Consider the following 23,919-nt stretch of genomic DNA (forward strand, 5'->3'; position numbering starts at 1 on the left):
CACTCCTTTGTTGCCTTGGCCGTGTGTTGTGGATCGGTCATGCTGGAATACTCATCCACGACCCATTTTCAATCCCGTGGCTGAGGGAAGGGAGGACCTTTGCCGTAGCTGACCATTATAACGCTGTGGGCTCACATGATATTGTGTATTCCGAGACCAAGGTACTATGCAAACCTTCCCCGTCCACCGGTGCCCCCCCCCCTCCAATATCATTCGGTCACGTGACAGCAGGTCAACCAGCGCATGATGCCCTGAGGTAACCCTGGCTGGCTGACGCTCCCTCTCGCTCCCTCACAGGGAGCCCGCACCGCCCATTGCTAGCGGTGCCTCCGCGCGAACCAGCGCTCACCCAACCACCGCTAGTGTTGGTACTGCATCCCGTAACCCGGCTGTCCATAATGACAACATTACCGGCCGTGACTTCGCAAACTCCGGCACCATACAGTGACAAGCAGTCACTACACCAGTACCAAAATATAAGAATAGGGTTTTCTCCAATTTTTCTGACAACAAAACTGAACCCTTTTTACGAGGAATCATGTCCCCATTAACCACAATAGTTGTGGTCATAATGCAAAAAAAACACTGATAATAAATGCATTATCCTTGAAACGGATTGGTCCACACCAGAGACAGCTTTCTTTTGAGCCTCGTCTCAAACGGTGTTAGATTAGAGGACGCCAAAAGGCGTCCAGCTCAAAAACAATGCACTATAAGAAAGACAATTCACTATAAAATATGAATTCCTGCAGTCACGAAAGCTTTAAGTCAAGACTGTCCATAGACTCAACACTACCCATATACTAAATGCTTCCCATACACTCAACGCTGCCCATAGATTCAACACTGCTCATAGAGGATGTGGAGCTGAGTGGACTTACAGATGACTGGTAACAACAGTGTCAAGATCGACCTCTGGAGGAGGCTCGTGAAGAATACTACTTGGCAGTTGGAGGCAGTCGCCCTCCATCAACAACGGAGGGCAGAGGAGCGACGCTCACAACGAGCGGAGCACCGAGTGGCTAAAGCACAGACAGTTGGCACAGTAGGGGGCACAGGTGGTGCATCGGCCACTCATCTCAGTCAACCAATGACACCTGTGTCTGTCCCGTGACCTCTTGCACGCGGGAGTTTGATATTTCACGTGGCCTTAGCCTGAAACAAGCACCACATAGTGACGAATTGCGGTTGTTGTTGGTGCTGATACTGATGATGGTGGTGATGATAACGGGATTGATGATGATGTCGATGATGTTGATGCTTATGATGATAGTGGTGTCACACAGTGTACACACACGCAATAATGTTCACGTTCTTGTTGTAGCTGAGCTTACCCACCCAAGGGATCCCTGTGCAACAGAGGAAGAAATGTGTTGTGTGGTAGAAAGGACGCTGAAGCCGGTCGTGTAGGGGCTGACGCCAAACTATTTATTCAGGGCTTACGCCTAACTCGGGGGAAGGGGCTAACACAATAGTTCTTAACTTATCTCCCCAGGGGAAGGGTACTGGGAGTTCCCTATACCCTACCAGGCTATCGGGCTCTTCCCACAGCACTGACCGAGGGTTCAGCCAACTCGGCCAGCCGGGTAAAGTAGCCCTTTAGCCTGGCTCTCAACCCTCTATCCCGGAGCCCCCTACTCTCCTAACGCTCACTCCTCTGACTCCCGGCGAAGACCCCGTCTACGTCACGGGTCTTCCGTCAAATACCCCGGGGGGGCATGACGTCACTTAACCTTGACGGCATTCCCCCCGAGGCGAGTGTAACCTGACGTCAGCATTCCATTCCTCAACACATGTAAAAGGAATCTAAATCAACTTACACTCTAATACCACTCCTCACCGTGCTCGCTCTCACTTTACCACTCCACGTGGCGACATTTTTGCGAGACGCCAGGGGTGTGTACCCCACTAGTGTCGTCATGTCACGGGTAAAATCATAATTTGGGCAAAGCCACGCGCATTCACTCAATGTCAGCGCCTGACTCATTAACATAAGGTTTAAATGGGAGGGGGTAAACTAGTTAGTGACGTCATGTCATCTCCCCCGTCTCGCGTTTCTGCGTGACGTCACGAAATCCCGGAAAGCTGATCGCCACTCAACTGAGATCCAAGGTGAAAAGTTCACGTCGTGGTGGTGGTGGTTTTTGTTTATTTAGGTGTAGCCTCGCTTCTTCTATTGTTCTCCTCGGGATATCACTGAGTGTAGCAGCGAGTATGGAATCGATGTCCAGGTTGGAACGTTACAAAGTGTGGCCTAGCCATGCTGGCCTTGCCTCCTGCCATCGCCTGATTGTATTTGCTTTGATTTTTGTTTATTTTTATTTGTCCTCACCTGGCTGTCTACTTTAAAACCATGTTCTGTTTTTAATTTCTACTATTTTGAGCTATATATCTCTTTCAGAAGCGACCTGCCCACAACGAAGTGGCTTGTCATCGTGTGGAAATTTACAGCAGCCAAATGCTCTAAATGCGACCACGCAGAAAGAGAGACACGCAAACTCCAAATGAACAAGCGTCAGCGTCGGGATCCAACCCACAACGGGCGATGTCGTGAAAATCTCGCCAGCGTGGTGCCCACTCGAGCGCTTTATCACACGGAGTCTCTTTACTTAAGTTCAGAAGCGTCCTGCCGAGTTGGTTTGGCAGTCGGGGGGAGGGGCGATGCTTATTCGCGTATTCCCGATTGAGTAAACTGGAGGCATTTGTTCAGAATTGCAATATTTGGACGATACCAGTCCAGCAGTTTATTTCAGAGTCAGAATAAGTTTATTTCCCGAGTGAAGTTCATTGAATTAAGAAGCATATTTTTAAGGGCGACTCACCCGGCAGACATAAAATAATTTCATAATTAGCTCACTCACTGGCCCACTCACTTATCTACTCTTCCACCCTCCCACCCACACACTCTATCACTCGCTCACTCACTCATCCATCCACTCGCCCACACAAGCACACTCACCTCCTCACACACTCACCTACTCACACACTCTCCCACTCGCCCTCCCACTCACCCACACTCGCTGGCCCACTCACCCACCCACTCACAATCAGAAGTGAATTTCACGAGGAACACCCATTGATATTCTTGGGTCTTTCAGTAAAGTCACGTAGATAGGTTCAAAGAAAATAATACAAATCTACGACGTTTCGATCGCAACACAAGCGATCGTCATCAGGAGAAAAAAGTGGGAAAGCTGCTGAGGCAGGCTGTTTTTAAAGGTTTGAAATAGGTGTAGCCCAAGGGTCATAAACGAAGTGGGCGGGGCATGTGATGTTAAAGTGAGAAATTTGCATGTAAATGTCAGGTCAGAGAGCTACCTCCACGACGTCGGTGCGGAGGTGGCCATTGTATTGTGAGAGATTAGCATGTCAATGTAAGATCGCAGAGCCACCGCCACATCGAGGACACGAGCGATGGTGGCTGTGTTGGTGTGAAACATTTAACTTGTTAATGTAAAACCAGATAGTCGAAAATAACTAACATAGGAAGGTAGGATGTAAACATCACAGCCAGTTATGACTTAAACTGGTTAATAATGTCCTTCTAATGATTGCTCAGGTGTACCAATCTTCTCGGTTGAAATTGTGTCTGTGTCTACATATATGGATGGCTTCATGAACGAATATTTGTTGATAGCTAGTGGGCTTGCACAGTACCTTCGTCTTAGATAAATACATTTTGTGTGAGCCCACCGCATGAAAACAATGATCAGCCACGGCCGAGGTATTGGTCGTGCCGTGTTTCAGATCTGCCTTATGCTCACGAACACGGTCCGAGACATGTCGCTTAGTTTCACCAATGTAACTACTGCCGCAGACACAGCTTAGTTTGTAGATACTGGGTTATTGCATGTCAGGGATCACATCCTTCACAGATAGGATCAGATCACTAATTTTATGTACTGTGTTAAATCGAACCTGGATCTTGTGTTTGCTCATGATATTGGAAGTCTTTTTTAGTGACCCCTGCTATGTATGGCAAGGTGATGGTTTTGATTGGGTCCTCAGATGGTCCTTTCCCAACGGTTGGGGTGATAGCTTTACGGATTGTGTGGTCTGAATATGAATTCATCTTGAGAGCTTGGTGTACGTGTTCCAGTTCACTGGCTAGGTGATGACGGTCGAAAATACATCGAGCTCTATGGTGTAGAGTTTTGATGAGGGAATTCTTCTGGGATGGATGGTGGGAGTCGGGTTTTAGGTAGGCATCCGTATGGGTGGCTTTCCTGTAGACTGTCCCATTGAGCCATCTGGTCTCTTTTCAATTAAAATATCCAAGAATGGTAACTTGCCATCCTTTTCCACCTCCATGGTGAATTTGATGGCTGGGTGTATGGAACTGATGTGGTTGAGGCATTGGTTGAGAGCTGGTCAGCCATGTGGCCAGATGATGAACGTGTCATCGACGTACCTCTTCCACAAGGACGGACGGTAGAGTGGTTTCCTGGATGGCATCTGTCTCAAAATTTTCCATGAAAACATTGGCTACAACCGGAGATGATGAGGGAGAACCCATTGGAGTACCTTCAACTTGTTTGTAGAATGTTCCATTCCAGGTGAAGTAAGTGTTGGTGAGGCAGTGTCTCACCAGGGCCAGTACATCAACATTCAGTCCTTGTTGGACCAAATCTTCAATGATTGTAATGGTGTCAAGCGCAGGAACGTTGGTTAACAAAAAGACTACATCGAAACGAACGAGTCAATCACCTGGAGATGGTGAGATGTCCTTAATTAACAATACCAAGTGAGCTGAGTTGAGTACAGCTGAAGTGGTCTTACCAGTGAATGGTTGTAAGGTCTCAGACAGAAATCAGGACAGTTTGTAAGAGGGTGAGTCAATGATGGAGACAATAGGACGAAGGGATATCTCTACTTTATGGATTTTTGGTCAGCCATACAATCTGGGTGGTCTAGCAGCAGAGGGTTTAAGGAAAACTGCTTGGTTGGTTCTATCAAAGATGTCGAACCAACAATATAATCACTGATTCGACATCTTTGATCGAACCAACCAAGCGGTTTTCCGCTTATAGCGTCTAAAACCTATTGACCTTTTAAAGGGCGACATAGCGGGCAGACATCAACGCATTACAAAATTAGAGGTTGACAAAACAAACTTAATAGCAATTCTGTTGTAAAAATTCATTGCCACTCAAACTTTAATGATTATAATAATAGAGTCAGTTTAAATGAGGTTGTAGATTGCAGAATTGAGATGCCAAAGGACGATACGTGGTTCCCAACCTTTGGGCAGTGACATCTGGGAAACTGTTAACAGACAATCAGTCATACAGGAACCCCTAGACTTGCACAGAGACCACAGACTCGCACAGAAGCCCACATACTCGCACAGAGACCTACAGACTCGCACAGAGACTTACAGACTCGCACAGAGACCCACAGACTCGCACAGAGACCCACACACTCGCACAGAGACTCACATAGACAATTGGATGCACGTCGCAGATTTTTCGGATTGTCCAATGGTTTAATAACAAGTCAAATAAAGAGCAAATATATAGAAATAATAGCCTTGTAAATAAAACAATAAAAAATATCATGTGGTTAATACAGACTTGATGTTTGTGGTAAAATATACCACAAGAATGTGTGGTTAATGCAGACTTAATTCTGCCTTGCAATAGGTATCTGTTTGCAAATTGGACGATGTACTTTATCCATTTCTATTTATTTTTCGTGAATTGCTTACCTTTCATCTATTTTGCACTCCTATCGTTTATTGTATGTTAGTTGAACTTCTTTCACACCGTACATAGCCAACCATGTTTGTTTTTGTAACTTTCTGACCCGCCTCGACTGGACATCTGTGACATTCCTCCAGAAGATAGATTCTGATTTTAAAGATTCTGATCTTAACACCAGTCTTATTGCCGAAAAGGTTCTTCTTTCATCAAAATAGTTCTATCATCATACATTTTAACCATGACACCAGTACAAAATGGCCTACTCATGAAAAATAACGCGATAAATAATTACTTCAGCATCTATATGGAAGCATATGGTACATGCTGGTGTGTATAATATGCTTGCAATATTCATAATACAATTATTAACATTTGTGAAGTGCTGCATTTCATCCGTGGATCTCACCAATCCGTGCCGTGTATAAAAAGTACGAAATATACACATTCTGCAGGGTAAACAGCCAGAACTCAAGGGCAGGCAAAGCTTCATTTACCCACTAACTCAATCACTCACTCACTGGATGACCCACTCAATCCCTACTCAATCAGTCAACTACTCACCCATTTCGTGACCCAATCACTCACCCACTCGTTCAGTTAAACGGCAAAGCTAGGCAGGGGATGAAGACTAATTTACAGAGGTGAGTTTTAAAGATAGACTTAAATATATATATCTGATTGTCTTACTAATCAGAGTGGCCGCTTCATTTTACCAGAGTGGTGGACCCGGAATATTGTGATTGGTGACATTTGCAATGCGGGGGCAAAACCTTCTCTGGAACTGGGAGAGGAGACAGTTAGACCGGTAGCTTCTGCAGTCAGTCGGTGTTTGTTCCTTTGCACTCATACTGGTAGAGCTCACTTAGTGGCGAATGGCGGCTGTTGTTGTGTGCGGTAATGTAACCTACAGCGTGCTGCGCTACGAACCAGGCAACATGAGTTCAATTCCCACTCACCGTACGCCTTTTTGCGCCTTTTGGCGTCTTCTGGTCTAACACCGTTTTGAGACTAGGCTCAAAAGAAAGCTGTCTCTGGTGTGGACCAAACAGTTTCAAAGACAGTGCATATATTTTCAGAGTATGTTTTTTGTTTGCATTCTGACCACAAGTATTGTGGTTAATGCAGACATGATTCCTTGTAAAAGGTTTCAGTTTTCTGTTTTAACATCGTCTTAACACATGTTTTGTTGCCTATTCTCATATTTTGGTACTGGCAAAGGAGGTCCCATGATGCGAGTGTAAGTTAACACTTAACCTTGTTTTTTTAATTGTATTTTTAGCCTCGTATTACTGGTTTTGTAGAGCGTGTTTTGGGAGTGTTAACGTGCTGGGGAGCTAACACACGGGTTTGTGTATTTTAATGTGTGTGTTTGTAGATATGTACTTGTTGCTTTTTGCTATGCGCTAAATATTCCAGGAAGTAACCACACAGTCAGTGGTTGGCTGGTGCACCATCTGGTGACTAAGTGTGAACCCAGAATATTGTGATTGGTGGCATTTGTACGGCTTGGGCAACCCAGAGTCTAAGAGCAGTTTTAGTGCCGGGTATTATGGACTTCCAAAGGAACGTCCTGACGGAGGGTGGTGATTTTATACAAGTTGCAATACAGAACATTATTACAACAACATGGACAAAACGATGATCTCTGCTGGATTGGACGAAGATCTAACGTTCGACCACACTGATTGCCAGATAAGCTTGCAAAGCCCAATTGTAGTTTCAGTCCAGGGCAGTTCTGTGCAAATGTTATACAGTAGACCCTTGTATATCACGGGTTTATTTTTTGCGGTTTCAACCTATCACGGGCAACCTCTTTGCATACCAATTTACATATTATTAGGTCTTTCGGTAAAGTCACGTAGATAGGTTCAAAGAAAATTACAAAAAATACCATTTTACACTTTCCTGGGAAGCCTGTTCTGGGAAGGAGGGCGGGGTGGGTGAGGAACGCGAGGAAATCGGTGGCACCTCAACCTTTGCCATGCAGGCATTTAGCCTTAACAGACTGTTAGGGCAAGTAGCACCTATAAAGTTCGGCACGGCACACAAAGGGGTAGGTTACCAGCACCATTCCCGGCCGCCTTTGTCTCCCCAGTGGCGATGTTTACACAACACACCAGCTACTTATTTGAGGCCGAGTCGACCTGGGAAGGCCCAGGGCCAATTCAGATAATCGTCATGGTTTTGGGCGTGAGCGGAAATTGAACTCGGGTTGCTGTGTTCATAGCTCAGCACGCTAACCGAAGCACTACCACTCTCCACTCACGCACACACATCGTCATCATTGTAGGTAGAGTATTTATAATCTTATTTATTGTCTTCGAATGTTTTTTCGATTGAGTTTCTACGTGTTTATTTCAATTGTTTTGCTTTTAGTTTAGTTGGCATGCAATACTGTACTTCAATTGTGATGTGTTTTTTTGGTTGCCGTTTACCTAACCCCATTGTTTAGGTAAGGCTTAAGTATTTGTAGTGACTGAATGTCAGTGTGGGGCCGGGCTTACGAAGCCACGGCGGATAATGTGTTGGCATTATGTGTAGCCCGCTTACTGGGCGTAGTAACAGCCATAGCGGGGCTTGAGCGGAAATTGTACTCGGGTCGCTGGGTTCATAGCGCAGCACGCTAACCGAAGCACTACCACTCTCCACTCGCGCACACACATCGTCATCATTGTTAGCAGAGTAGTCAGTATTTAGAATCCTATTTATTCTCTTGGAATGTTTTTTTTCTATAGAGTTTATCTTTGTTTATTTCAATTGTTTTGTTTTTAGTCTAGTTGGCATGCTGTACAGTACTTATTTCAATTGTGATGCGTATTTTTGGTTGCCGTTTATCTAACCCCTTTGTTTCGGTAAGGCTTAAGTATTGAATATCACTGTTTTGACTTTCTTGGCACGTTTCTTGATGTTATCAAGGCCTATATACCATGAAGAGGCTTCAGCTTTTGGTTGTTTCTTGTTTTCGATATCCCTGCCCCTCTGCTCACATTCGTTAAGGATTTTTATGATTTTGGGCAGGCCCGGCAAATGCTGCGTGACAAGGATTCAGGGCCGTTGCCTGTTCAAGTTGGCGTGTGACAGGAATTCCCTCTGGCCACATACATTACGGTAAGTTCCCGGGTAGCGGAAGACCCGACTTACGGAAATCCAACCTTATGGACATGCTCCCATAAATCATGTAAAAATAATCAACATGCCGAAATGTTTGCTTTAGTTACTTAAGCGCAAGTAGTCCAGCGCAGTGAGGTGGATGAATACCGCGGAGCAAGGCATAAGGCAGGCAGGCAGCATCTTCCCCAAGGCGGTGGTGTATAGCCGCTCTGCACTCTCAGTCATGCTGTTACATTGTTCCCGTGCGTATACTGGATCTGTCACATCGTCTCGTAACTTTCAGTGTAATATCACCCTTAATTGCATTGCAATAATGGCTGGAAAAGAATAAAGTCAATGAAATTGTTTTGTAGCATTGCCTAATTATTTTTCTTTTGTAGCATTATGTAATTTTGGTTTTCTGTGCTTAGAACTATCTTGTTTTTCCCATGTTTCTCTTTATAGTTTTGATTTGAAGTTTGTTTCATTAGTTATTTACGTTATGTACTTTATTTAACACAATTACACTTCGATTGCTTATGGTCTCGGCCAACAGCGATTGGAGAGGTCTCGGCCTAGTCTATGCCCGGTAAATTAATATTCGGAAGTGACTGTTTTCTTTTAACAATTACTATTAGAATGTTTTATGGTGTTCATAAATATTTGGATACGTTTTTCTTCCATTAGTTTAATTATGGGTAGTGTTAGGGTAGATATTCGATGAAATGAAAAAATCATAGGAAGTGCAGAACGTATGTACAGCAATATGATACAGGCCACAATAGAAAACGGACTATAGCGCGATACAGTACTGAGAGAAAATGACCGAGTAATTGGGTACGGGCGGCACAACTATTTCCGGCTATGGGATTTTGTCTTGATTTTGGTGGAATATTGTTCAGTTTCCGACATGGGAAATTTTGGTTACGGATCGTTCTCGGGAACCTAACCCTTCCATGACCCGTGGACTGTGTACATTAAGATAGCATATTCAATATTTACATAGTTTTGATAACCTCACAATGGCCCTACAAAAATGCATTTGTTACAGTTACAATGAGAGGCTCATCGATGGCTGGTTATAGTTAAGGGATTGTTTCCTGCTGTTCAACCATGTTATGTATGCTGATGATCTGGTAATGGCTACTCAATGCGATTTAGTTAGGGTACCTGGAGAATTTCATCATGAGGAGGAGCCTTACATATGTTCCAAAAAAATAAAGCACCTGCTTGGGTATTTCATGTCATCCAACATTCCGCCTGTTAGCCTCTTAATGAGTAATCAGGCAGTTCTACAGGTGGTGGAGGAGCTCCCATACTTTGTTAATGTGTTCACGGCCAGCTCTGGTTTGGCAGCTAAGTCTCAATTCAAATTAGTCGAGCAGCATTCTTTAATTAGACTGTCTAACATGGTGAGGAAGCTGCCTGGACCGTTACTCCATACAAATCACTGAATCTTCTTGCCCACAGCTATGACCCCTTTCTCTTTGGATGTGAAATATGGACTCCTTTAAAGAACCATCTGTGCTGACTTATACAATTAAGGCTGGCCTGCCTATGATTCATCCTTTATTTAGCCAGATTTTATAGTTTTAAAAGCTTACAAATCCCTGAGATATCCATACAGAATATAATCAATGAGCCTATTTGGCAGGCGAGGCTGCATTCGTTGGTCACGAATCCCACATGCTCAAGCAGCGTAAGTTAGTTCGGATACGAGGAATAAACGGGTATGGCATGGGCTAGAGAAGATATTGGAAGATGTGGAGGTGATCGGACTTGCTAATGACTGGTACCAGGAGTGTGAAGATTGGCCTCTGTGGTGGAGCCCCTTGAAGGATGCTGCAGGGTAGTTGGAGGCATTCGTCCTACAACAACGAGGTCAGAGGAGTGACACATCAATGGGTGGAGCGCTGGGTGGCTAAAATGCAGCAAGTTGGCACAGTGGGTAGCACAGGTGGTGCATCTGCCAGTCATCTCAGTCATCCCTTGACACCTGGATCATTTCCATGACCTACTGGCAAGTGCTCCACACTTACATGGCCTCAATTTGCACCAATCATGGCATGAACACTGTCATGATGTTACTGCCAATTTGTGGTGAATGGTGGCTGTTTTCTTGATATAATCTGTTAATGATCCATGTGAAACATATCTGTACGTAAGAGTGTATCTATATGGGGAGCGGAGGCACATTTGTTCGTCCACTGCATTCTGGAGCCAATATTCAGAGTTGTATTATTGCTGACAGCAGACATGATTGACAAGTGATAGCTTAACTTATTGTCGGCCTCTGCTGGGTTGATTGTTCATTGGTTAAGTACTTGGCGAAGAGTGTAAGCATCTAGCCAGGCATGGTTCTAGCCACAAAACCACTTTCTTCGCCGTTCCAATGCGTGAGAGTGTAAAGTTTTTATTTTTGCTGTAAAGTATATTGACCATATTAAACACCTAAGTTTAATCAAAGCAATTGGGTTTTTTTATTACAGGTGTAAAGAAGCTCCTCGCAGACATCCATTTTCAGGGGAGTAGAGCTTTATTTCTCCGAACGTATATACAGTCCAAGTGTAACGACTTCCACACTCGTAATTGCTATGGCTATCTTCAGGCCCCGATTGTTTCCACCATGTTGATACCTGAACAGTCAACCCCGATGGTTTCCACAGTCGGCCTCAATGTCGTCCACCTCTGGTTGTCAATAAGTCCCCGAGTAAGCTCACTCGGCCCCGCCCCCCCCCCCTACTTTAGTATAACATGTGTGTCCTTAATTGAATAATTCTTACAGTGCCTTCTGGTCACCTGTTTCCAATCATCACAATGCACGCCTTTTAGAACCTTCTCTTGTACAGTCTCCGACACATGGAACATTTCATAAGCATGGAAAACACAGCACATGAAGCTGAAATTACATCTGTCCCTCCGAGCATTCAAGCAAATCTGAACCTGGCTTAGGACTTACAAGTTGCGATTGAATATTAATTTGTCCATTTTATCATATATCTGCCCAATGCGAATATTTATATTTTTAACACCATTTGCTATCTTTATCACACTTTTGCAATAGTTAACATTTCTTCAATAGACAGATACAACTGAATTCTGTATGTAGAGTTATGGGTTATCATTGATATTAAATATACTAGGGCCTCCAGGCATTATACTGACCACTTGCCTGCTATGCCAATCCAAGAGCTGATTGTCAATAGTAGCAAGTGCCTTAAAACAGCCTGTGTGTTGCATTGGGGTTGAATTTTTTTATATTTCTCATGAATGTTTGAGTGTTCTTGTCTTTGTAATATGTGAATTTCACGTGTGACTGTATATATATTTCTATGCTGATTTACATTGTGTGGATATTACTGTTTTCTGTCTGCAGCTGCTAGTTCCTCTGCCACTTTGCTGTACAGAATTGGTCAGATGGAGCGAAGACAATCAGCAGGAGAGAAACCATTCAAGTGCGCTGTGTGTGGGAAGGTCTTTACACAGTCATCAAATCTTAAAAGACACCAGAGAATACACACAGGGGAAACACCCTTCAAGTGCACTGTGTGTGGGAAGGCATTTGCAATGTCATCACATCTTATAATACACCAGAGAAGTCACACAGGAGAAACACTCTTCATGTGCACTGTGTGTGGGAAAGCCTTTACACACTCATCAAATCTTAAAGACACCAGAGAATACACACAGGAGAAACACCCTTCAAGTGCACTGTGTGTGGGAAGGCATTTGCACATTCACCAAGTCTTAAAACTCACCAGAGAATACACACAGGAGAAACACCCTTCAAGTGCACTGTGTGTGGGAATGTGTTTGCACGTGCATCGTATCTTAAAACACACCAGAGAATACACACAGGAGAAAGACCCTTCAAGTGCACTGTGTGTGGGAAGGCATTTGCACATTCATCAATTCTTCAGGCTCACCAGAGAATACACACAGGAGAAACACCCTTCAAGTGCACTGTATGTGGGAAGGCATTTGCATGGTCATCACATCTTAAAACACACCAGAGAATACACACAGGAGAAACATCCTTCAAGTGCACTGTGTGTGGGAAGGCGTTTGCACATTCATCACATCTTAAAACACACCAGAGAATACACACAGGAGAAACACCCTTCAATTGCACTGTGTGTGGGAAGGCATTTGCATGGTCATCACATCTTAAAAGACACCAGAGAATACACACAGGAGAGACACCCTTCAAGTGCACTGTGTGTGGGAAGGCGTTTGCACATTCATCATCTCTTAAAAAACACCAGAGAACACATAAAGGAGTCAAACCCTTAAAGTGCACTGTGTATGGGAAGGGTTTTCAACAGTTAGGGGATCGAAACAAACATCAAAACATTCATCAGGCAATTAATCGGAAGTCGGCTTGTGAAAGTCAAAGCGCTGTAATGAGTCCATCCATCATGAAACAAGAACCAGAAAAACATTTGAGATATGAAACGTGGCCAGGCGTGAAGTCGAAATGTCAAGAAGTGAAAATAAAATTTGAATCAGTGAAGGTATAGAACGAAGAAGTGATGGTAAAGAGTGAAGTTATCGTGAAATGTGAGGATGAACATTCAAATCCAAAATCCGACCTTCACGTTGATGGAGGCAGCGTGAAACTGGAGGAGACTGTCAACTCTGAGGCAGAGCGAGGCAATGCCCAGCAATTTGTGGATGTGGAGGTGTGGGTGGATTTTTTAGGCAATGCTGATTCAAATGGAGACCAAGTAGATGTGTATCATTGAGCTTAGGATAAAGAAGTTCCATTTCATTCACAGGCATTTCCCATAATAGATGCTTTTTGGGTTAGATCGCGCAAATATATAAATTTGTCGATAAAACCCACCACCACATGACACAGCTGACTAGTAAGGGTTGTCACATAAACAGAACATGCCATTCTCTGGTTCTTTCGGTAAAGTCACATAGGTATAAAATGAATTAAATCACGACGTTTCGATTGCAACACAAGCAAGCATCATCCGGTGATGATTGCAACACAATCATCAGGTGATGATTGTGTTGCAATCGAAACGTATTTTATTTTATACCTACATGACTTTAACTTAAGAACCGAAGAGTATGGATCCCTGCAGTCACGAAAACCTCAAATTTAGACCGAACATGCCAATTCGTCACTACTACAGCACACCGGTGTGTTGGAGAGCCAAGCCACAACATTTATAATCTGAGTACGACGTTTTGCCAGTCAATACAACTAGCTTCATCAGGCGATATCCAGATTTGTGCCTTTCCCATTACAAGTGTTTAACCTCCACGTAGTCAATAGAGGCAGCATGAAGCGGGAGGAGGCTGCGGACTGAGAGTGAAATGAAACCCAGCAGTTTGTGGAGGTGGGCTTGTTGGAGGATGCAGAGTAGGAGCAGCCAGCATGTGTGGATTTGGAGGTTGGGTAGATCTGTAAGGGGCCATCCATTTAGTACGTACACAAAAATCTGTCAACTTGACCCCTCCCTGTACGCACGCATACTTTTTACACCCCCCCTACTTGTGTACGTACGCTTGACGCACCCCCCCCCCCGACCCCCCAAAATCCTATAGAACGGCCGATATTTAATCCACGCAGTAATGATCAAGGATTAATAATATTAACGTGTTTAAGCAAAGTCCACCGCTGGACTATCTAACTCATTTGAAGGACAATGTAGACATCAAGGCTCCACCTCCCACCCTCCGTTTCCTATGCGTACGTACATTGTCAGTAGACCCCCCATACGCAAGCGTACGCATTTGGGTTAACCCTCCCCCTTCATGCGTACGTACTAAATGGATGGCCCCTAAGCAGGAGCGGGAGACAAAAAAGCTCCATAGCATTCAACGTGTTATAATAATATTTACATTAATATTGGCGATTGCATAAATGTTTTATTTCTTTCTCACTGTACGTAGCCAATCTTGCTAATCAAAGGTGAAATGCTTCAGCAACTACAAGCAGCTTGTATCATATTTCATCTCAATCGTTCGACAACTAGCCCAAGTGGCAGCTGTCCCTTTGTGGTACAAGGTGATTCAGTACGGACCTGCACGTGGACATGAGTCTGCCAGTAGGGTGGAGCGATGATTGATGTGTAACCCCAGTCGGGTCGTTCGTGGCTCCTATTTCGAATCTGGCAAATTTTTACCCTGACACGATGAATGTTGAACATCCACTGTTCAGCAGATGGTGCGTATTTTTGGTCAATATTGCTGCAGTAATCATGAGGGCTGCCGGACAGATGTGAACTGTGAACCTCTTTAAACAAATCAACCGTGCTATCCCTTGGCTTCTCGCATTCTAAGAATGCATGCAGGTGTAGGCATCATTTCAGAGATCATTGTACAATAAGTGCGATGTAACGTGATGCAGTATATTTCAATGCAATAATTAAATGTTGGCGATGTGTCACTTGATAATTTAGAGTTATAATTTTAACACATCTGATTCTGAGCATATACAGCAACAACTCTTATCCAGCATCCATGGGGAATCAAGGGTGCCAGTTCATCAAATGTGCCGGTTATCTGAGGTATACTTTATGGTTCAGCAAAATTCTCAAATGTAAAAAAAAATAAGGAAGCATACATTTGTATTATGATATTGAAAATAATTTACTATTTTACAGAGGTACTCACCAGTCATTTGTACAGCATTTTTATTTTATTCTAGAGAAGCAGTGGTGCTGTTTAGATTACAGTGTACAGTAGTGCAGTATTGTATGTACAAGTCCAGTGAAACAATTAGGTTAGGCAGCCCACAACACGATCACAATGGCCGATTGCAGATTGCATTTGCGATTCCATTTAGTGCTACCACTCGGCAACGTCATAAAGCACGCTGCAAGATTGCAGAATTTTTCTCGATACGTGAAGTAATATTTATTTTGCAGCTTGACAGATGCCGGTTGATAGAGCATTCCGGATGGTAAAGTACGTGATAGCAGAGATTTTGCTGTAAGTACCATTTGGTATTTAACGGTCAAAAATGGAAAGTCCTAAATAGACGAACTTTTGTTTTGATCGTAACCTGGCGGATCTCCTGCCACCGTTTTCCCATTCACATGTTTCATTGCTTCTACATACTATTAACATGCCCTCCCTTTGTTAATGCTACCCCCCTCCCTTTGGTGCTGCTGATCCTGCATAATGCATGGGCATAATATGACTTTGAAACCCCCCCGCCCACCTCCTACGCATTTCCCATGAATATGCTAAATTCCTCTTGATATGCACATTCTTTTGTTAAGGCTCTCTTCTTCTTCCACCTCCAACTCAGCTTATATATAAGCTCCTAGCTTGGCAGTCTCATTCTTCACCTGAAGACGGCTGCTTGCGTTGTAGCCGAAACGTCGTGAGAATTATTTGATTTTATTATGTTTTATTTTTATTATTTTATTACTTCCCTTCTACGTGACTTTACCGAAAGAACCAAGAAGATGAATCCCTGCAGTCACGAAAGCTTTAAATCGAAAGATTTCTAATGTACCATTAGTTGTCATCTCCGGTATTTCAAGGGTTTTATTAACCTTTGCTCCCTGTCTGTATCCAGGGATACGTGCTTTTTATTCTTGAGTTATATTTTGATATCCTGAGGTTGGAGATGTATCTAAGTTTCCACAAACGCTTTCTTGACTACAGGAATTCATATTACTTGGTTCTCTTGGTAAAGTCATGTAGATAGAAAGATACAATAAGAAATAAAATAAGTAATACTGCAGTCTATAATGTCGACTTATTGTTATAGCCAAGCTTCAAACTTTTACCGTATTAAAAAAAAACTCTACTTGTAATGTCCGTTTGCCCTGTGCTCTGCGTCTGTGCCAGTGAATCTGGATATTTGTTTGTGAACTGTCCAAAACGTCCGTGGAGGTCATGTCATGCGGTCCTTTGACAATGTGGAGATTTCCCAGATCGCCGTTAACCCCTCTCTTTGCCCTGGAGTTTATTATTGAATGGCTCTTTATGACCTCCAGATGCTTGGTGTGGCTTGTGGGAGGTAGTGGGGTTGAGGGTGTTTGTTTCATTTTTTATCGATTATTATTACAAAAAATATTGGCAGAATTACAGTGATACCTCGGTTCACGAACTTAATTCGTGAACTGACTCTGGTCGCGAACCGAATTGGTCGTGAACCGAGGCACATTTTCCCATAAGGTTCAATGTAAATCCGGTTAATCCATTCTGACCTTTTTTTTTGGTTTTTGAAGCACAAAAATATGAAACAAATTACAATACACATTAGTACTGTACAGTATAGTAATGTATAAAGAGAGAACACTAACCTTGCTTGAGATGACTTCAGTAAGCACTCAAACGGGTGAACTGTACAATACAGTAAGTACAGTATTGTACAGTACAGTACTACAGTACAGTACTGTATGTGCTAAAAAGCACACCAAAAAAGCAAAAAGTCACTGAAAGTGTCTTCACAGTACTCGCAGTACTTCTTTCTGTGTCTCTTCTTCTCTCCACGATCTTCCTATAGGAAGTCACGACCATGTGACAGCCTGGAAATAGCATTAAAATGGCCGCGGCTCCTGTTCGTGAACCGAAGCGGAGTTCGTGAACCGGAGCATATTTTTATGAACTTTTCTGTTCGTGAACCGAGTTGTTCGTGAACAGAAGCGTTCGTGAACCGAGGTATCACTGTATTCTTAATATAAATTTTGGAAAAAGGCCTATATATACAACAAGGCGGCACAACTATTTCCTGCTATGGGATTTCGTCTTGATTTTTGGTTACGGAGCGTTCCTGGGAACCTAACCCTTCGATAACCCGGGGACTGTCTGTACATTAAGATAGCATCTTCAATACTTACATAGTTTTGAGAACCTCACAATGGCCCTACAAAAATGCATTTGGTACAGTTACAATGAGAGGCTAATCGATGGCTGGTTATATTTAAGGGATCGTTTCCTGCTGGTCAAGCATGTTATGTATGCTCATGATCTGATCATGGCTACTAAATGCGATGGAGTTTGGGACTTTTGTTCTGTACCTGGATAATTTCATCATGAGGGGGAGCCTTACATATGTTCCAAAAAAATAAAGCACCTGCCTGTGTATTCATGTCATCCAAGATTCCACCTGCTCGCCTCTTATTGAGTAACCAGGCAGTTCTACAGGTGGTGGAGGAGCTCCCATATTTGGTTAATGTGTTCACGAACAGGTCTGGTTTAGCAGCTAAAGTCACAATTCAAATTAGTCGAGCAGAATTCTTTAATTAGACTGTCTAACATGGTGAGGAAGCTGCCTGGACCGTTGCTCTTGTCCACAGCTATGACCTCAGAAAAAGGTTTCAATTTTGTTGCCAAAAAAAAGGGGAAAAACCTATTCTAGATTTGAAGCTTTCGTGACTGCAATGATTCATATTCTCAGGTTTTTTCGGTAAAGTCACGTAGGCAAAACATTAAAAGCAATGAAAGCAAAACAAAACAAAACAAAAATAAAAATAAAATTCACGACGTTTCGGAGGCAACACAAGTCTCCGTCATCAGGTGGGACCGTCACAGCCAGATTAGCTGCATCAAGTGAAGCAATGATTCAAAATGTAATCCCTTATAAGCAAGTTGAAGGGGGGGAGGAGAGGGGGGGGGAGTTCATCAGAATGTGGTAGCCAATGAATGGAACGTATCGGGTGGGAGGGGGGTGGGAGGGGGAGGGAGCCAACAAAACATTTGGCGACGGCTTGGACGCGGCTGCTGCGCACGCCAACACAATGGGCAGAAAGGGGGGAGGGGAGGTCTGATACACATGATAGAACAAAGGAACGAAAATGCCCATGTTTATACCAATGCAGGCTGAAAAATGAAGAGAGTACTGTTAAAAATAACTGGGGATGTTAACACTCGGTGAAGTAAATTAAAATAGTGCCTGTCAGATAAGATGGTCCAAAAAGTGTAATTAAGTCTTTTTTGCGTGGACTTAATTACACTTTTTGGACCATCTTATCTGACAGGCACTATTTTAATTTACTTCACCGAGTGTTAACATCCCCAGTTATTTTTAACAGTACTCTCTTCATTTTTCAGCCTGCATTGGTATAAACATGGGCATTTTCGTTCCTTTGTTCTATCATGTGTATCAGACCTCCCCTCCCCCCTTTCTGCCCATTGTGTTGGCGTGCGCAGCAGCCGCGTCCAAGCCGTCGCCAAATGTTTTGTTGGCTCCCTCCCCCTCCCACCCCCCTCCCTCCCGATACGTTCCATTCATTGGCTACCACATTCTGATGAACTCCCCCCCCCTCTCCTCCCCCCCTTCAACTTGCTTATAAGGGATTACATTTTGAATCATTGCTTCACTTGATGCAGCTAATCTGGCTGTGACGGTCCCACCTGATGACGGAGACTTGTGTTGCCTCCGAAACGTCGTGAATTTTATTTTTATTTTTGTTTTGTTTTGTTTTGCTTTCATTGCTTTTAATGTTTTGCCTACGTGACTTTACCGAAAAAACCTGAGAATATGAAAAACCTATTCTTATATTTTGGTACTGGCAAAGGAGGTCCCAAGTGTAACGACTTTCACACTCGTAATTTCTATGGCTATCTTCAGCCCCGATGGTTTCCACCAAGTTGATACCTGAACAGTCAACCCCGATGGTTTCCACAGTCGGCCCCAATGTCATCCACCTCTGGTCGTCAATTAGTAAGCTCCCCGACCGCGGGCCTCACTCCACTTTATATACTCGCTCGGCCCCGCCCCTATCAGACAATGCCCCCCCCACTTTACTATAACATGTGTGTCCTGAATTGAATAATTCTTACAGTGCCTACTGGTCACCTGTTTCCAATCATCACAATGCACGCCTTTTAGAACCTTCCTTTGTACAGGCCCCGACACATGGAACGTTTCATAAACATGGAAAACATAGCACATGAACCTGAAATTACATCTGTCCATCCGAGTATTCAAGCAAATTTGAGCCTGGCTTCGGACTTCCAAGTTGCAATTGAACATTAATTTGTCCATTTTATAATATTTCTGCCCAATGCGAATAGTTTTATTTTTAACACCATTTGCTCTTTTTATCAGACTTTTCAATAGTTAACATTTCTTCAGTAGCCAGATACAACCGAAATTCTGTAGGTAGACTTACGGTTATCATTGATATTAAATATACAGTAAAACCTTGGATTGCGAGCATAATTCGTTCCGGAAACGTGTTTGTAATCCAAAGCACTCGTATATCAAACCACTCGTATATCAGTTGTGATCACGTGACGCTCGGCAGACAAAGCGTATACATACTACTCGTATTGCAAGACCTCGCTCGTTTATAAACTTAATTTTTATTTAAAATTTTTGCTCATCTTGCAAAACACTTGCAGACCAAGTTACTCGCAATCCAAGGTTTTACTGTACTAGCGCCTCCAGGCATTATACTGACCACTTGCTTGCTATGCTAGGCCAAGAGCTGATCGTCAATTGTAGATAGTGCCTTAAAACAGCCTGTGTGTTGCATTGGGGGTGATTTTTTTTATTTCTCGTTCATGTTTGAGTGTTCTTGTCTATGTAATACGTGAATATCATGTGTGACTGTTTATATATATGCAATATCCCCAAACCTTTAAACATTTTGCTTTTAGAGGCTAACTCCTCTGCCTGATGACAACCGCTTGAGTTGCGATCGAAACATCGTGATATTTTTATTCACTTTATTTATATTGTTATATCTACGTGACTTTACCGAAAGAACCAAAGAATATGAATTCCTGCAGTCACGAAAGTTAAGTAAAAAAAATCACATGTGACTATATATATACATTTCTATGCTTCTATGCTGACATACAATGTGTGGATATTACTGTTTTCTGTCTGCAGCTGCCAGTTCCTCTGCCACTTTGCTGTACAGAATTGGTCAGATGGAGCGAAGACAATCAGCAGGAGAGAAACCATTCAAGTGCACTGTGTGTGTGAAGGTCTTTGCACAATCATCAAATCTTAAAAGACGCCAGAGAATACACACAGGAGAAACACCCTTCAAGTGCACTGTGTGTGGGAAGGCATTTGCACATTCACCAAATCTTAAAACTCACCAGAGAATACACACAGGAGAAACACCCTTCAAGTGCACTGTGTGTGGGAATGTGTTTGCACGTGCATCGCATCTTAAAACACACCAGAGAATACACACAGGAGAAAGACCCTTCAAGTGCACTGTGTGTGGGAAGGCGTTTGCATATTCATCATATCTTAAAATACACCAGAGAACACACACAGGAGAGAAACCATTCAAGTGCACTGCATGTGAGAAGGAATTTTCATGGTCATCATGTCTTAAAAAACACCAGCAAACACACACAAGAGAAGAACCCTTAAAGTGCAGTGTGTGGGAAGGCATTTGCAGAGTCACCACTTCTTAAAATACACCAGAGAATACACACAGGAGAAACACCCTTCAAGTGCACTATGTGTGGGAAGGTGTTTGCACGTTCATCACATCTTAAAACACACCATAGAACACACACAGGAGAAAGACCCTTCAAATGCACTGTGTGTAGGAAGGCATTTGCACATTCATCACATCTTAAAAGACACCAGAGAATACACACAGGAGAGAAGCCATTCAAGTGCACTGCATGTGAGAAGGAATTTTCACGGTTATCGTATCTTAAAAAACACCAGCAAACACACACAGGAGAATAACCCTTCAAGTGCACTGTGTATGGGAAGGGTTTTCGACAGTTAGGGGATCGAAACAAGCATCAAACCATTAATCAGGAAATTAATCTGAAATCGGCTTGTGGAAGTCAAAGTGTTGCAATGAGTTCATCCCTCATGAAACAAGAATCAGAAAAACATTTGAGATACGAAACGTGGCCAGGAGTGAAGGTGAAATGTCAAGAAGTGAAAATGAAATTTGAATTGGCGAAGGTGAAAAGTGAAGTAACGGTCAAGAGTGAAGAAGTGTTAGTAAAATGTGAGGATGAAGATTCAACTCCAAAATCCGACCTTCACGTCGATCGAGGCAGCTTTAAGCTGGAGGAGACTGTGGACTCTGAGGCAGAGCGAGGCAACTCCCAGCAATTTGTGGATGTGGAGGTGTGGGTGGATTTTTTAGGCAATACTGAGTCAAATGGAGACCAAGTAGATGTTTATCATTGAGCTTAGGATAAAAAAAGTTCCATTTCATTCATGGGCCTTTCGCATGATAAAGTTTTTTTTAGTTAGATCGCATAAATATATAAATTTGTCGTTAAAACCCACCACGAACTGTGAACCTCTTTAAACAAATATCAACCGTGCTATCACTTGGATTCTCTCATTCTACGAATGCATGCAGATGTAGGCATCCATTCAGAGAACAGAGTACAGTAAATCTGCTGTAATGTGATGCAGTATATTTTAATGCAATAGTGCAATGTTGGCAATGTGTCTCTTGATAATTTAGTGATAATTTTTAACACGTATGATCTGATTTAGAGCATATACAGCAAAAGCTCTTATCCACCATCTATGGGGAATCGAGGATGCCAGTTCATCAAATTTACCGGTTATCTGAAAGGTATACTTAATGTTTTAGCAAATTATTTCAAGTATAAAAACATTTTTCAACGAAGAAATTAAGCATACATTTTAACTATGATATTCAAAATAATTAACTCTTTTATAGAGGTACTCACCAGTCATTTGTATAGCATTCTAAGTTAATTGTAGAGAAGCAATGGTGCTGTTTAGATTACAGTATACAGTAGTGCAGTACTGTCTTCCAAGAACAGTGCAACAATTAGGCAGCCCACAACACGATCACAATGCTGGCAAGATGCCAGCATTTTTCTTTATACTTGAAGGAATATTTATATTCCCGTATTACAGATGCCGGTTAATAGAGCATTCCGGATGGTAAAGTACGCGATAGAGATTTTGCTGTACGTGCCATCTTACCTATAAACGTCACTTTTTGTCTGTCCGTCTGTCTGCGTACGCTCGCTTGCAAGGGATTTGGCGCTCGGGCCGTGGGGTTTAGGACGAAAAAAATTTGCCGGGAGGCACGTCCCGTACAACGGGCAGCAACGCCGTCGCTGCGGGGTGGACGCAATTTTTAATTCCCGTTAAAAATATGCACACGCGTTAACACGCAACGCTGAGGTAAATTAATCAAAGTTTCACGTCCTCTTCACTCCCCCCCCACTCCAGTGTGCGCAATTACTATTATAGGGTCGGTAGATAATAAAATTATAGCGATTAGACAGTATTCTAGCGCGGAGGGGGGGGGTAGCGGGCCCAGCACCCAGCCTCGGCCGGGTGGGCAATCTAGGCGAGGCCGGAGGCTCTGCATGGTACTAGGCCTCGACACCCCTCACGTGTCAGGCGAGGACTTTGAGCTATAAACTCGATATACCCAGCGTTGCCCGGGGGAAAAATACATTTAAAATACAACTGTGTAATTAAGTTTAAACCCGACCGCGCCAAGAATCGATTCTCTGGTGAGCGTGAGTGGTGAGTGTTGATGTTGAGGGTGAGTGGTGAGGGTGAGTGGTGAATAGTAAGGGTGAGTGGTGAGGCTTAGTAGGTAGGGTGAGTGGTGAGGGTAAGTGGTGATGGTGAGTAGTGAGGGTGAGTGGTTAGGGGTGAGTGGTGAGGGTAAGGGTCAGTGGTGAGTAGGAAGGGTGAGTGGGGAGGGTGAGTAGTCATTGGTGAGGGGTCAGGGTTAGTGGTGAGGGTGAGTGGTGATGGTGAGGGTGAGTGGTCAGTAGTGAGGGTGAGGGGTGAGTGGTGAGTGGTAAGGGTGAGTGGTGAGGAAGAGTGGTGAGTAGTAGTGGTGAGGGTTAGCGGTGAGGGTGAGTGGTGAGGGTGAGTGGTTAGGGTTTGTGGTGATGGTGAGTGGTGAGGGTGAGTAGTGAGTGGTGAGGGTGAGTGGTGAGGGTGAGTGGCGGTTGTGAGGGTGAGTGGCGGTTGTGAGTGGTGAGGGGTGAGCGTGAGTGGTGAGGGTGAGTAGTGAGTGGTGAGGGTGAGCAGTGAGGGTGAGTGGTGATTGGTGAGGATGAGTGGTGAGTAGTCAGCGTGAGGATGAGTGGTGAGTAGTGAGGGTGAGTGGGGTGGGTGAGTGGCGGTTGTGAGTGGTGATTAGTGAGGGGTGAGTGGTGAGGGTGAGCGTAAGTGATGAGGGTGAGCAGTGAGGGTGTGATT

General features: G+C 43.6%; 1 protein-coding gene and 1 pseudogene across 2 annotated transcripts; both read left to right on the forward strand.

Annotated features, from left to right (window-relative positions):
- Positions 1-2,026: 2,026 nt before the first annotated feature.
- LOC144952720 (uncharacterized) lies at positions 2,027-22,669 on the forward strand (annotated as a pseudogene). The gene is made up of 3 exons (XR_013640675.1): positions 2,027-2,112; positions 8,721-8,810; positions 20,611-22,669. The product of XR_013640675.1 is annotated as an uncharacterized LOC144952720 (transcript).
- LOC144952717 (uncharacterized) lies at positions 8,823-16,583 on the forward strand. Its single transcript, XM_078883209.1, is given in 2 exon segments — positions 8,823-12,456; positions 12,459-16,583. Coding segments are annotated over 2 exon segments (1,101 nt in total). The 5' UTR covers positions 8,823-12,209; the 3' UTR covers positions 13,313-16,583.
- Positions 22,670-23,919: the final 1,250 nt, after the last annotated feature.

This window comes from Lampetra fluviatilis, chromosome 69 (genome assembly GCF_964198595.1).
Source record: "Lampetra fluviatilis chromosome 69, kcLamFluv1.1, whole genome shotgun sequence".
NCBI lineage: Eukaryota > Metazoa > Chordata > Hyperoartia > Petromyzontiformes > Petromyzontidae > Lampetra > Lampetra fluviatilis.